The 15,228-nt window shown below is 49.9% G+C and overlaps 1 protein-coding gene across 29 annotated transcripts in view; it reads right to left on the bottom strand.

Annotated features, from left to right (window-relative positions):
- RBFOX1 (RNA binding fox-1 homolog 1) overlaps positions 1-15,228 on the bottom strand; it is a 1,027,611-nt gene that overhangs the window by 99,704 nt on the left and 912,679 nt on the right. For all 29 annotated transcript variants that reach the window (XM_056135038.1, XM_056135030.1, XM_056135037.1 and 26 more), the window contains 3 exons: positions 14,530-14,583; positions 7,899-7,991; positions 6,076-6,136 (listed from right to left, as the gene is read on the bottom strand). In XM_056135038.1, coding sequence (XP_055991013.1) covers positions 6,076-6,136; positions 7,899-7,991; positions 14,530-14,583 — 208 coding nt within the window. The remainder of the gene's footprint in view (positions 1-6,075; positions 6,137-7,898; positions 7,992-14,529; positions 14,584-15,228) is intronic.

Below are 15,228 nucleotides of genomic sequence, written 5' to 3'. Positions count from 1 at the left end.
TCCCTCCAGAAACTTGGACTCGAGCAAAGACCAAAAGTGAGGAGTGGCAGAGGAAGCTTCTCCCCACATGGCAGACTGACAGGGAACCCCCCCAACCCCCCGTAATGATCTGTCACACTTCAGGTGTGGAAACACCAGCTCTGGGGGGCCTAGGAAGACCTCCAATGGGCTCATCGGAAACCGAGTATCTGGGGGTCAGCCGAGTGACCCCCGCAAAGACCACTGGGAAAGACAGCGGGGAGGTGAGTGGGGATGGCCAGGCACCCAGACTCAGAAGACTGTCCAAGAGGGCGGGGTCTGGTACACCCATCATCTTCAGCATCCAACCTATTGGAAAGGCTGTGATGACCATAGTCAGCTGCTCCGCTGCCTCAGGAGCCCCAGACATGAATCCCTGAGAACTGTCTAGAACTTTCTCAGAGCACCTGTTCAGGAGGACTTGCCATTCCACCTTGCAGAAGACTATTGACAGCCTTCCAGGCAACAACAGGATGGCCATTTGTACCAGATCCTGTTCCCTTGTCTGCAAGTTGGTGATTCTGGTCTCTAGGCCCTTTCTAGAACCACCCAGTTCATTCTAGAACCACCCAAATCATGCTTGGAGAAGCATCTGGATTCTCTGAGACTGCTCTGCTGGCTCAGCTCCAAGCAGCCTCCGGGCCCTGGGTAAGGCTGCAGACCTGATGAGCTGCAGGTCTCACGGGTCTTTCCAGCACCCAGTCTTACCAGTCTTGTCTACACTGACTGAATCCCCCAGTTTCCTTGTCTGCACAGCAGCAGAGGGCCCTGGGTTTGCTCTGTTTTCTGTCTCGCCTCATTCCTGGTCTTTTTTCTTTTTGTCGCCATTCTCCTGCATTGCAATGCACAGTGATGGAGCAGGGCTGGGATCCCCTGGGAATCCCCAGGGTTGATGATGGCATTTGGCAGGGCTCCAGAAATGCTAACGAATGATGTCCCCAGCTGGTTTTCTCATTCCAGGACTGCACAGTCCCCAGGGTATTCCCGGGGTGTGTGTGTGGGGGGGGGGGGCAACATCATGCGACTCGAGGACAAAAGGCAGCCCAGGGACCCGAAGGAAAGAAAAGAGGTTGGAAACGGTGGCTAGAAAGTTGAGAAGCAATAAGGACAAAGAATTCTTTTCTTTTTCTTTCTTTCTTTCTTTTTTTTTTTTTTTTTTTTTTTGCTTTTTGGATGACACCCGGTGATGCACTGGGGTTACTCCTGGCTCTGTACTCTGGAATTACTTCTGGCGGTGCTTGAGGGACCATATGAGATGCTGGGTATCAAACCTGAGTCAGTTGCGTGCATGGCAAACGCTCTCCCCGCTGTGCTATCACTCCAACCCCAAGACAAAGAATTCTTGCCCAAGACTCTCTTTCTTCCCTCTTGGCTGGGATTGTGTCCTCCCAGCCTCCCTCCTGTGACCTGCTTCCTGAGATCCATCTCCTAAGGAGCACCTGTGAGGGGTGACTGTCACGCTGGGAAAGGCAAAAGACAAAAAAAAAAAGAATCAAGCCCTTGAAAATCACCTCCCTTCAAAGGTAGGGAGCAAGCTTATGTAAATGCATGCAAATCACATGCAAACGAGCCCTGGTCCCAGGGGCTCTGGCTAGTACCTGGAGGAGACTCTGGGGAGGGCCCAGCCTGAGGCTGCGGCCACACTGTCAGGAAGACGGACACCAGGAGCCCAGTTTTAATTTCTCTGGCAGTTGGTGGACGTCCCCAGGCCTCGCGAATCCCGAGATTTGGATCAAGGACATTAAACCGAACAATGAGGCTTACGACAAAAGGAGGGGAGCTGATAAAAACCCCCGCTGCTGTGGCTCTCCGGGGAAGGGGGAGGGTCCAGCCAGGCAATGGAGCAAGGATCGGCCTGCTGGGGGCTCACTCCGCGCACCCCGTGGGGCTGCTAACACCCCACCATGTGCTCAGGGCCGCCTCTCTGGGGCAGCAGGGCGCCTCCTTAGAGGAACGGAGTCAGGGGTGCCTTCCAGGGAGCTGCTTCCTCCTCCCGGGCTTCTCCTAGCCAGAGCAACACATTTAAGAGGGCGCCCCAAAAGGCCCCATGATGGGGTATGCACAGAAATGCTCGCCACAGCACCCAGAGGATGTCCTACAATAGAGAGAGAGGAGGGAACAGTCCACAGCCCACGGATGGGTTCCAGACGACTCTCAATATGCGTCTGTGCAGAATCTTTGCGTCCCCATCACCCATGACCAGCAAGGGCCTTGGGTTTTCCAGGCACATTCCTGGGAAGGTCCAGATTACACAGGGGCCTCGGTTGGTCCCCTGGATAGCCCAAATGGAGTCGAATGAGGGCCCCTTTGCTCTTTCCAATAACTCACTGTCACTTCTGTTCCCTGCTGTCCAGGCGGCTACGAGGCCACAGGGCAAGGAAGTTTGAGGGCAAATTGAGGCCATTTTCTCTCTCTCTTGTACAGAAATAGAGTTTGCGTGACACAGCGTGACAGTGCAAGAGGGCTGAGGAAGATGGTACAGAGATCACGGGCACCTGCCTGTCACGCACAGGGCCCCGGGTTCCATCCCTGCCACTGGCCACTGGAGGTGTAGGTGTCATCCTGCCCCCGCCCCCAGTTCTGCCTGGGAAGCAGAGAGGAGAACAAGGAAAGAAGAAAGCCGGTCTGCTCCCCTCTGTGGCCCCACCCCTTTCTTCCTTCGGGCATTGCCTCTGGCCAGGCTTGGGGCATCTGACTGTCCCATCCTTACACTCAGAGGTGACTCAGGAATCCAGCTTCCTCTGGACAGTGTCAAAGAACTCACTGATCCTGGAGACCAAGTGGCCACCCACAGTCCAGGGCACTGTGTCCTGCCCTTGATGTCCCCGGGGAGCCCCAGAGCCCTCTGTCATGGGTCTAGCTCTCTCTACAGTTCCCCTTATGGCTGGAGTGACCCATTGTGTGTAGGCGTCCACGGCCATGGCGGCAGGGCCCGGACTGGGCTTCTCATTGTCACTCACAGTGGCTGTGGCATGCCTTCTGGCCCTTCCTGGACCAGCCCCGGCTGAACCCGGCCACCCTCCTCTACTCTCTGCCTATCCTTGGCATACAGAGAGCTCCAGGGGGGTTGTGGGTAAAACATCTGGTGCCCGAGCAGCCCAGAATATCCTTTCTCTGCTCAGAAATGCGGATCCTGCCTGGGAATGCACCAGCCTCAGAGAAGGAGCTCAGAGGTCTCTGGGGTGGGGGATGTCCCGATGGGGGAATTTTTCTGAGTCCCGGGTGCAAGGCTATGAGCTCACAGAGCCCAGCTGGGGTGGGGTGGGGGGACTGGGGACTGGAACCCATATCCTCTGGATCTGTCGGCGCTCTTCATCCCAGTGCTCTTCAAGCTTCTTTTCACCGTGACCCTCTTCCCTCCTTTTTGTTCTTCCCCGTGTCCCCCCAGTCCTACCGGGTTCCCCCTCGTTTCCTGCCTGGAACTCCCCTGGGACACTGATGCAACTTTTGACTTGGGGTGGTGTGGAATATCCGGGTTAGTTACACTGCAGCCAAGCACAGTCTGGATCTGGCCACGTGGTCCCCGGCCCGGGGTCTAGGCTAGTGGGTCACTGGAGAAAGGGCGGCTGCTTTAACAGTCCTTGGACACAGGCCCTAAGAGAGGTGTGAATGAGATGGGGCTCGAGGGGGCCCTTTTGCCATATGGGGGTGACCCTGCCTCCTGGGTCTCTCACTAAGGGTCATTTTGCTGCCTGGGTTGGGGGCATGAATGAGGTGGTCCACTTATAGCTGAGCTGTCTCATGCCCACAGAACTGTAGGTTTGTACAGGGGCCAACGGGCCACCGTTGAGGATCTGTTTGCACCAACGCCCCCAACATGCAAAGTGCGAGCCCCACAGCCATCTCCCCTCCAGGCTTTCTGGGGAGCTGGGGGTGGGGACGAGCCAAGTTGCCTGCACTGTGCTTCAGAATGTATTTTTGTCTTTTTCTTAATGTCATTTTCTTATTTTTAATACGTTTGCACTTTCCCATCTCAAATGTTAAGTGGAAAAAAAAAAAAGTTCTGTATGTTTCCCCTGATGAGAGCATAAAATGATGTTAACTTCAGAAAACCCATTTAAAAAAAAAAAGAAAAAAATGGGGTCAAGAATGAGCCTTGAGGGGCTGGAGTGATGATAGCACAGTGGGTAGGGTGTTTGATTTGCATGCGGCCAACCCGGGTTTGAGTCCCAGCATCCCATATGGTCCCCTGAGCACCGCCAGGAGTGATTCCTGAATACAGAGCCAGGAGGAACCCCTGTGCGTCGCCCAGTGTGACCCAAAAAGCAAATAAATAAATAAATAAATAAGAATGAGACTCAAGCCAGAGAGAGGCTCCAATACCACCACCAGTGGCCTCAGGACTGTATGGAGAGTCTCTTTCTAGGGATTTATCTCCCATCTCACAGTTCAGCCCAGGCATCGGCATTTTGGCAGAGCACTTAGCACTGTTTTCCTAAATCATGCTTAAAAGTCCTCCATTCAGTATGAGGTTCTCTTTCCTGCCTAGGGGAATGGCCGGACTGTTCTACAGACCTCCAAGTTTCTTGTTTGTTTTACTTCTGTTTGGGGGCCCATACCCAGCAATGCTCTGAGGCTCTCTCCCGGCAGTGCTCGAGACGCATATGGGCACCACAGATCAACCTCAGGGTGTCGGCAGGCAAGGACTTTGCCTTTCCTGCTGTACTATTTCTCTGGCCCTGACCCTTCTTTTTATTTCTTTGTTGGGGGCCTCCTGGCTCCTGGCTCTGCACTCAGGCATTTCTCCCGCCGATACTCACGGGGCCATATGAGATGGCGGGGATTGGACTGGGTTGGTCTTATGCAGGGCAAGCTCCTTGCCCACTGTACTATCGCTCTAGCCCCAAGAGCTTTCCTCAGTCTTGACACAATGATTGCCAAGTGATTGCCCTATTAGTAGTTCCCTACCCTCACTGCCCTGTATATATTTTTTCCTTTTTGGGTCAGACCCAGCGATGCACAGGGGTTTCTCCTGGCTCTGCACTTCAGGAGTCACCCCTGGCATTGCTTGGGGGACTATTAGAATGCTGGGGATAGAACTCAGGTTGACCGTGTGCAAGGCAAATGCCCTACCCGCTGTACTACAACTCCAGCCCCTGCCCCATATTTTAAGAGAGCTTTATCTTCAGAAAGCTGGAGCGATAGCACAGCAGCAGGGCATTTGCCTTGCACGCAGCCAACATGGCCGACCCGAGTTCAATTCCTCCGCCCCTCTCGGAGAGCCCGGCAAGCTACCGAGAGTATCTCGCCCGCACGGCAGAGCCTGGCAAGCTCCCTGTGATGTATTCGATATGCCAGACACAGTAACAACAAAGTCTCCAATGGAGACGTTACTGGGCCCGCTCGAGCAAATCGATGAACAACGGGAGGACTGACAGTGACAGCTTTCAGCTATCTTGAGAAGGATTCACGAATCCAAAGGTTCAACCCACTTCATGCCTCTGCCTCTATGCGTGTCTTTTTTATCCTGAGCCCCTTTGGAAGTCTTTGAGCGGGGTGAGGGAAATGATGGCCCATTTTCACGGCTCCTGTGGGGCAGGACACCATCTCCTGCCACCCACGAGAGCCAGAGAGGAATCCAGGCCTCATTCTATCCCACACTCACCCCTGCACTCCACTATGACACCCCGCAGAAGCCCTCAGAAAGGGCACATCCTGTCAGGCAAGTCTCCAAGGCAGAGCCCCAAACTGGCTGAGCCTTCCAGGAGTGATTAACTGGTGATGAAAGTCTCAGGAAGGAGAGGCGTGGGGTCCAGTGACAGAAGCCTCCTGCTCCTTCACCTTACACATCAAACCATTCGTGATTTACCAGGAGCGACTGTGGTTCTATCCCTCTCGGGAGAGATGCAGAGAGGGGTGAGGGCATTTCATGGGAAAGTGCAATTCGTCTGTGGTGTGAGAAGTGTCTTATTGACTCAGGGGGTTCACTGGAGGCAGTCATCACTGAGGACAGAGGTGAGCAGAAGCAGAGAGCTCCCGGAATCTGGTTACCAGGCAAAGGACTCAACAGATTCAGAGATTGGGACCATGTCTTCGAGAAGTCCTGTCCTCACTTACCGTTTGTATATGGGTTGACTGTCTTCTTATTTGTCATTACACGTGCTGTGGCATTATTTACCTACGTACATAGAAAATTCAAGTGAGTGTGTATTCCAGGGCGGGTGCAAAGTTCAATTAGTGGCATGCATTATGGCTGTGATTACTTATTAAAACAAAAAAAAAACAACTAAAATGCATTTTAATTTATAAAAGGCAGTAGGTGCATAACAAAAAAAAATCATACATTTTGATAATTACATTTACTTCATCACCATTTTTAATTTCCAAATCATTTCAATAAAGCAATGTCATATCATTGAACAATTTAATAAGGAAGACAGTAAAAGCAAATTAAAAGGAACCGCATAATTGAAGATTTAAAAGCATGCATGTACTCCATGGTAACACAGAAACGATAATTTGTTTTTTTTTTTAACAGAAAATAATAAGGTTCAAATGAAGGGACATGCAGTGGAGAAGAAGAGGGGGAGACGAAATACAAGGGACATCAATGTCAAAGGGACAAACAAGTTGTAGCCGTGTGCAACACTGGAGAAGGGGAGGGGCCATCAGGAAGCAACAACTAAGCATTCAACACTCGGAACAAGAGCCTTCAACATGGCAGGAATTAACAAAACCATTCAAGCTTGAGAGTCACAGCTAACAAAAGGGGAGGAGGAGGGTGCATCGTGTCACACAGTATGGAGTCAACACTCTGAGTAAGATGTGCACCGGTCATGTCTCAATCCAATCAAAGCCTCCAGGCTAGCTGGGACCGTACACTCAAGTGACAGGCGTACCAATATCCAAAAAAATAGAGCATCAAGAAAACTTAATACAACAAGTCAAAAAAGTCACGTGGTAGAGAGATATGTAGAGAGAGATCAGCACTAAAGTACGTGAGACGGCAGATGGATTCCACCACTTACCATTCACCACCATCGTCAGCATGGTTTGTGTACAGTTACCATGGTTACTGAGAGTTTGGTGAGGGGCCTAAGCGTTATCGTCGGAGGGGGTGGAAATGAAAGGCAAAATATGCAACATCTTACTCCAAAGACTAAAGCAATCGTCACTGGTATTTTTTTGCTTTTTGTTTGTTTAACTTTTAACCAAGATGGCCCTGTGGCCAGGTGAGGGAGACCCAGTGGTTGAAAAGTAGCTTCAGCGTTTGCAATTCGTACCTGGGTTTCTATATATAAATATTTTTTTTTCCAGGAAGAGAGGCCAGAGATTGGACAGGAAATCCTGTTTGGCCATTCACTTTTATTATCAAAATAACAGAAAGATTCCAACAGGGCCGGGGGGGAATAAGAGCAGACCCCATAAGGACCTCTCTTTTTCTTTTTCTTTTTCTTTTTCATTTTGGTTCTTTGGAATGTTCTTTCTTTGACACTTGGATTTGATCTGTACACCACTGTGGATCCCTCATCAACCCTGCCGTGGAAAGAAAAAGAAACGGAAAACAAAACAGAAGAAGAAAAAACTGCACTGCTCTGTCCTTTCCACTTGGCTCTACATCACTAGCTCTCTGTGCTCTGGGAACCTCTACTCCCCGGATTCTACCACACGGAGCATCCAAAGAGCCCGGAACTCAACCTCTCTCCTGCCTCACTTTGGCCAACCACCTTCCAGCAGTGAAGAAGAGTCACCAACTCGCGTCAAATGAAAAACCAAAAGTAAGGCCAGTTCTCCTATTTATATATAAATTTAGATATATATAAACAATGAGAAGGAAACGGGGTCACATACAAGACACGAAAGATGCATCTGAAACAGCAAATGAGCGTGAAGCAGACATTTATAAAAAAGATGAAAAGGAAAATATTTGGGACATGCACCTCGATTTTACGGCCCTCTACCACGGTGCCGTGTAATTTCTCCCTCGCCCTGTCCGCATCCGCACTATTTTCGAAAGTTACGAAACCAAATCCCTGCATGCAGGAGGGAGAAGGGAAAATAACATGCAGATTATTATTTCAGTCCACGACCACTGGGTAACGTTCTCTTGCTTTAATTTCTATGTCTTGTCCTGGCTTCGGTTCTGTAACATGCAAATTAGAGAAATTATAAGAGTACTCAAATGTGCAATCAGTAAGCGACAAACGTGAACAAGATTCTTTTTTTCCCCTGTCACCAGTTAGCTGTAACCCCAGAAGAATTCAAAGGACGATACCAAAAATACATTTCTAAATGTCACTACAGAAGAAAATAAATCGAACAGAAAGAAAATGAGATCAAAATAAACGTACAGTGTCTTCACAGAGAATAAAATGAAATAATGAGAGGGAAAAAAAAAAGGGAACCACTTTCTGGACATGCAAATTAAGAAAAAGATAAAATAAACCGTGTGCAGGAAATTCAACAATGAATGCCCAATCTTCTAACACCACCTACAATGTCATGCCGTGTGGTTTTAAGAACATCTCTTCCCCATGCAAGTTTATGGTTATTCAAATTGGTCGATTCTATAGCCTTTACTTCTTAAAAACAAAAATTAGAAATCTAAAAAAAAAAAAAAGGAAAAAAAAGAAAAAAAATCTTTTGATAATAAATCTGAAACTCTTGGATCTAGTAAACAAAAGAATCATATGAAATGAACAGAAACAAATATCAGTTGATTAATAATGCAAACAGTTCAAATAATGCTCTTTTGTCCATAGTCATAAATGATGTAGGAACCCGCCCACCAAGACCAGACATTCTCTTTCAGTTCCCCAACTACCTCCTACAGTGAAAAGCGAAATGGGGGAGTGGAGGGTCAGACTCAAAGCATCCATATTTCTATCAACAGGTGGGCACGCCAGAAGCGTCATCCACAGAATGTTCTAGAACATCAATGATGAGAACAAGCCGCCCATTTCGCCTTTCTCTGAGATCGGAGGACAAAGAAGCCCCTCCCCCCACTAACAGAATCTGTATTAACCAGTAACAAACAACCCCGCTCAATGTGACACTGTCAAATTATCTTTTATTTATTCCATGGAAACCATTGTTGATAAGAGCACAGAACACATTATTTTTTAAGGCCCTAAAACTATTTGTCCAGTGTTCGGGAACGTACGCCAACCCTTTGGACCAACTGAGTTGCACGTTTGCCATGTGCCTGGGTTTTCGCTGTGCTGATGAATTGTGGACCCGGGGTGAGGTGGACATGCCTCTCGGGAACCAGGGACTTTAGGGGAAGTGTAATGGGGGGCAGTGGCTTGAAAGTATCACACCCCGGGTGGACTGTGGGGACCAACAGGTGTCCAGCCACACACCCAAACCACCACCCAGGGCCAGAGTGTGGGATCTCTGCAGGCCAATGGCATCCACAACGCAGCCCACGGTGCAACGACTCCAGCTAGGAGAGATGATAATTTGATAGGATTCTCGCAAAAAAACAAGAATAAAGGTCTTTCTGCTGCACTTGGCCAGGGTGACCCTTGGGAGTGTCTCCGAGGGAAGAATTTTGAGTGGGTGATGTGCAGATTACATGAGTATGAGTTTTGTTTCTTTTTTTTTTTTTTTACTTTTTGGGTCACACCCAGCCATGCACAGGGGTTAGTCCTGGCTCTGCACTCAGGAATTTCTCCTGGCGGTGCTCAGCGGAACATATGGGATGCCGGGATCGAACCCGGATTGGCTGTGTGCAAGGCAAATACCCTCCCTGCTGTGCTATCGCTCCAGCCCCAAGTGTGTGAGTTTTGAGGCAGCCTTTGCAGAAGGACCCTACCCCGCAAGAACACCACGCCAGGGACCCATGTGGCTTGGAAATAAATGCACTTCTGAGGGTGAAAGCCAGAGTGCAGGATGTCTGCTCAGCTGTCAGCTTTGCCTCTGGACCCGCGTGTGCATGTCCTAAGTAGGTGCCCATCAGAGAGAACGGGGCAATTGGGTGACCACCTAAGTCCACCCCTGAGCTCATAGCACTAGACCCCCTCGGTTTGATCCCAGAACAGAGCCCGGAAACCTTCTTGTCGGCCAGCCCCCATCTGAGCTAGGATCTCAGGACCCCCGGCTTCTCCCAGCCCACTGAGCATAGTGAAAGGAAGGTTCTGGATGCTGGAGATGGTCTAGTTTATGGATAGCTTCTAGAACGCAGGGTGTGCACCAAGTAAGCTTCCTGATGTGGGGGCATCTCCCTGGCTGTTACTGGGATCTTGGAGATCTAGGGATCTGGTCTAGGTCCTCATCTGTTCACCTCGGAATCTGGGTTGGCAGGCATGGTCCTGCCGATCACACAGGGGATGGTGGCTGTGGTTCTACTGGACTCAATTTTCTCCAGAGTCAAGACAAGAAACCCCATGGCAGAGTCAGGCGGGAGCATGGGGGCAGCTGTCCCCTGCCAGCAGTTGCTCCCATGCCACCAAAGAGGGAACTGGTGGTGGGGGGCACTGGAACTGATCATCTAAGTGTGTCCCCAAGAATATTATCTTTGTGCCACCCCATCTCCAAGCAGCCTATGAATGTAGGGGAGCAACAAGAGACAGTTTAAATCCCAAGGAAAGCTCCTAAACAAACGCTGTTCACACTCTGCCTATCAGCAGAGGTCACTCATCGATGCTTTTCATTTCTAGGCTAACGCTTGTTATTTTCTGCTCTCTCTCTCTCTCTCTCTCTCTCTCTCTCTCTCTCTCTCTCTCTCTTACCTCCCCCATGGCAGTGTTTAACATTTTGAACTTCAAGTTAGTGGGATCACTTGTTGAGGTTTGCCAAGTTTGGGCTCAGAAACAATGCCCCGGGGTCTGGAGAGGTGCTTAGTGGTAAGGCAGAGCCCTTGCGTGTGGATGACTCTGGTTCTTTTCCTAGAACCACGGAGGTTCCCCTGAGCACTGCCTGCTGAGTCCCAAGCACAGAGTCAGGAGTAAGGCCTGAGCACAGCCAGCTTTGACCCAAACACCAAAGAAAGGGGAAAAAAGGGAAGGGAAGGGAAGGGAAGGGAAGGGAAGGGAAGGGAAGGGAAGGGAAGGGAAGGGAAGGGAAGGGAAGGGAGGGGAAGGGAAGAGAGGAGAGAGAGGAGAGAAGGAGAAGGGAGGGAAGGGGAGGGGAGGGGTGTGGAGGGGAAGGGAGGGGAGGGGAAAGGTGTTTTTTGCATATTTTTTCTTTTTATTTATGTATTATATGTTTTTAGGTGAGCGCTGTTGGGGTTTGTTTTGTATTAATGAAAATACAACATTTTATATCTATTCTCTCCCCACCCCACCCCCAATGCCCCCAAGAAAAACTTTAAAGCATGCTGACTGGCTGAAGGGGCTGATTTTGTGTGTGTGTGTGTGTGTGTGTGTGTGTGTGTGTGTGTGTGATACTCCAGTTCCTCCAGGCTCAAAAAGGAACGGCTCTGCTGTAGAAAGCGTTCTCACAGGCTGGAAAGACGGGCTGCACCTCTACTCCTGGCAACCCTAAGTCTGCCACCAGGGTAGGGAAACCACCCACAAAGAAATAATGACGGTGCAGACCCTCCCCAGAGAGTGCCGGGCCCTGGACAAAAGGAGGAAGTTTCCCAGGAGCTGGGGGCATCATGCAAAGTAAAAGAAATCAGGGGAAGGGTGGATTCTCATCCCCTCACTCATCCATGTTCTGCAGAGAACTAAGACCTGGGACGAGACAGTCTCAATGACAACAAGTCTTGGGGCATTGGATTATCAAACTGAAATGACCAAGTAGGATGCTGCCCAGCTCTGACCAGCATCCATCCGGAGTGGCCACTCCAGATAGAGGGAGAGTTCTTTGCTCTCTGGGTGGCTGGATGCTTCTTCAATGCCCAAGGACAGGCCTGAGCTCAGGGCCTGGGCTGGAGCCTGTCCAGCTTACAATGGGAGAAATGTCCCTTCGAACAAAGTTCCTTCTCAGAAATGAGGCTGCGGGAGTGGCACGGGGGCGGGGCTGAGGGGGTGGACGTGGGCGGGGGGGGGGGGCACTATTCCATTTGGTGCTTCCTACAGGTCTAGAAGTTTCCAGGGCAACTAACAGCCATCCACCTACAGGCTGGCAATTTCTGGATGTTCTCCAAGCAAACAATCAAAACACAAGCATCCCAGAGCCAAGAGAAGGGACAGATGCGACTTCTGCTAAAGTCAGTCCCGGCTGCGGCAGAGCCTCTGGGTCTGGACCCCAAAGCCCCAGAGAGGCGCTAATCACGGGCATGACGGAAGAAGCGTTAAAAATAGCCCGTCCATTCTGCTTTGGGAATAGCAAGAGATATCCTCCTAATGTCCCCCAAAACGGCTCTTGAAGGGAATTAGGTGGTGTTCTCCTGGCAGCTAAAGTTATACAACAAATAGAAGGAATCAAAAAACCAAAAACCACCATACCAAAAAAAAAAACCTAAAACCAAAACCAAAACCCACCAAACCAAAGCAAAACCAACCCCAAGCCCCAAAGCCAAGCTAGCACTAGGAAAGGCAGGAGCCCCAAGATGCTGACTTAGAAGGAAGTTGGGAAGCGACGTTCTGGGCTATCATTTGTCATTCTGGCTCAGGGGGCACGGGAGGAGCTGGTGCCTCTTGCTCTGAAAGCGCTCGCCCCTGCTGGGAAGGTTCCTGTCCCTCCAGGACCCAAGAGGTAGTTCAGCGCCCAAAGCAGACACTGAGTTCAAATCCCCATATCACAGGACCCATCAGACACTAAGGTGTGATCCAGGGGGCCCCAAGACAATCCCGGTCTGAGAAAAGGCCCCCTTCATTGCCTGTGCATCACAGGTTGTAGACCCGGGTTCTCTGAGGTCCTGCTGGGAAGGACCCCCATAAAAATGTTTAAAAAGGGAAAAAGGTTCTGCAATGTTTATTTCATAACCCAAGCAGAGTTCACTGCTTAGCGGAAAACCCCAAGACCTTGAATTGGCAGACTCAGACAATAGAATGGATTCATCATTTTTTGTTTTTTTGTTTTTCTTACTCATCTTTGAGAAAAGGGAAAGAGAAAAGGGAAGACGAGGAGACGGGGAGAGGGAGAGACGGAGAGACGGGGAGACGGAGAGATAGGGAGATGGAGAGACGGGGAGACAGGGACGTTTCTTCCCTCCATCCCCCAGGCAGCCTCCTGTTCACTGCAGACCGGAGAGAGGAGGAGGAGGAGGTTACAGATTCCCCAAAGGGTAATCGATTCTGTGTGGGCTTGCAGGGGAGGGGGCTGGGCGGCTCACAGCTGGCGCTTGCCACTTCCAGAAAAACCAGTCCTCCGTGATCCTCAGCTGCCAGCTTGTCCTGAATTGCCTGCTGAAGGGAAGCGGGGAGCTAAAAGCAGGAGCCGGGAGCTGGAAGCGATTTTTGGGCAAGAGCCACTTTCGAGGTTCAGGGCAGGATGCAAGGGGAAAAGAGGTAATGTTTCCAGCCCCCCAGCAGGGGCGACCCTGGGAGGAGAAGGTGGTTTTTCATTCAAGGCTTCTCCTTCTTTGTGTTTTGCAGTTAACACTTCAGTTCTTCACCCACGAGCCTTCAGCGTCTTCAAATCTGCCCCAGTGCACAGACCCTGTGTGTGTGTGTATGTGTGTGTGTGTGTGTGTGTGTGTGTGGTGGGGGGGGGAGAATGGGGGAGAAATGGAGATTCTGCAGGGGGGTCTGGATTTATTTTCTGGGGGTGGTGCAAAGAGGCTGCTTAAAGGGATACTCCCCATTCCAAGGAAGATTTAGCAGTTGTCTAAAATGGGGAGATGCATTTTGGGGCATTTGAAGGAAAGTCCTGCAAATTTTGCTGAAGCAGGCGAAGACCTTGGGGTCCGATTTCTGAGTATCTCCTTCCAGCCCTGGACGCCAAGGATCCACGTCTCTGCTAAGATCCTCGGGGATGTGGGAGATTAGAGAGAGGATGTTTGGGGCCAATTTTTTTCTCCCACCCCCCTCAACAACAACAAAAAAACTGCATTTTGATGGTGCTGGAGTGACTCACTGAAACTCCCCAGTTTTCACGGGCGCTGTGAGTGCTCAAAAAAATGTAATCTCAAAAAAAAATGGCTTCTTAGAGAAAACGAAACCTCAAAGCAATGGCAAATCACAAACGGTGTATTGGTAAACAGGCTAATGAATGCAATTATAGTCGAAGGGTTGGCGTATAGGACAGTCTCTCCCTGCACCCCAGGAAGAGAACTGTGCTTTATTAATACAGAGTAACCATATATTTACCTGCTCATGAGACTAGAAACTCAGTTTTTAATATAAAGAACATAATTATCACTGAAAAACAAAATGTAGCAACATTATTTCTTTTCTTTTCTCTCTTTTTTTTTTTAAGCATGGGTAATTTTCTTCTCGGGACCTGCTATCTAGGTAACTAGAGATAGATATAAAACAGCAATTCCAAAGGACCCCCTGAGACGTTTGAAACAGAGCCCGATGCCTTGCCCACCGTTTTAGAAGCGGGAGGAGGCCTCCAAAGGACCTTCCCCCCCTTCAGGACTGGCAACCGGGACGCTGATTAAAACAGTACAGTTGCTCCCCAGGATTCTAACAAAAGCGTTCACATAACAGTTCCAAAGTGAATTAAGTTGCTTACCTTTGAGCCTCGCTCATTAAAAATAATTTCAACATCTAAGATTTTACCAAATTGCTGCAAAGAAACAGAAATATTTTATAAGCGTGAAGACAAGCAGAGCAAATCACCTGATGGCTGGGGAATGGGGTGGGGGGGGGTAGGGAGGGGAAACTGATCCCCGAGACAGTGCTGGTGTTTTGAGTATCAAGGATCGACAAGTTACAGTGTGTTCGCATCATGGAAGGAGGGACTTGAGCCCAGTAACCCAGCGGGCTCCTCTGTCCATACGGCAAACCCCTTCGAGTGATTAGCCCAGGCGGCCCGGGTAGGCAATAGTTCGGCAAGACATCAAACCTGCTTTCCCAGGCTCTGGATTGCAAAGGTGAGAAGTGCCCTAGCCCGACCCACGTCCTTGCAGAACCATTAGTGAACAGGAGGAACTCCTGGGAGAAGGGGATCTGTGTCATAAAACATCCAACCAGGCTATGAGGCTGAAGATGACGTCCCAAGTGAATGTGAGTGAGTGAGTCCCAACACCAAAACAATTTCCTTCTCCCAGTCAGAAGCGCTGGGTGCCTGGAAGGTAGGCAAATTCAAAAAAAATGGGGGTGGGGGTAATCCACACCTTCACACTGAGAAACAAGTTTCAGGTGACAAAGAATCCAGGTGTCCTGACAAAATAGCAGCAAAGCACTGACACAGCTTGGTCATTTCTGTTTT

This window comes from Sorex fumeus, unplaced genomic scaffold (assembly GCF_029834395.1).
Source record: "Sorex fumeus unplaced genomic scaffold, SorFum_2.1 ptg000110l, whole genome shotgun sequence".
In the NCBI taxonomy this organism is placed as follows: Eukaryota; Metazoa; Chordata; class Mammalia; order Eulipotyphla; family Soricidae; genus Sorex; species Sorex fumeus.
The sequence above is the reverse complement of the archived record's forward strand: the minus strand, read 5'-3'. Positions and strand labels throughout refer to the sequence as shown.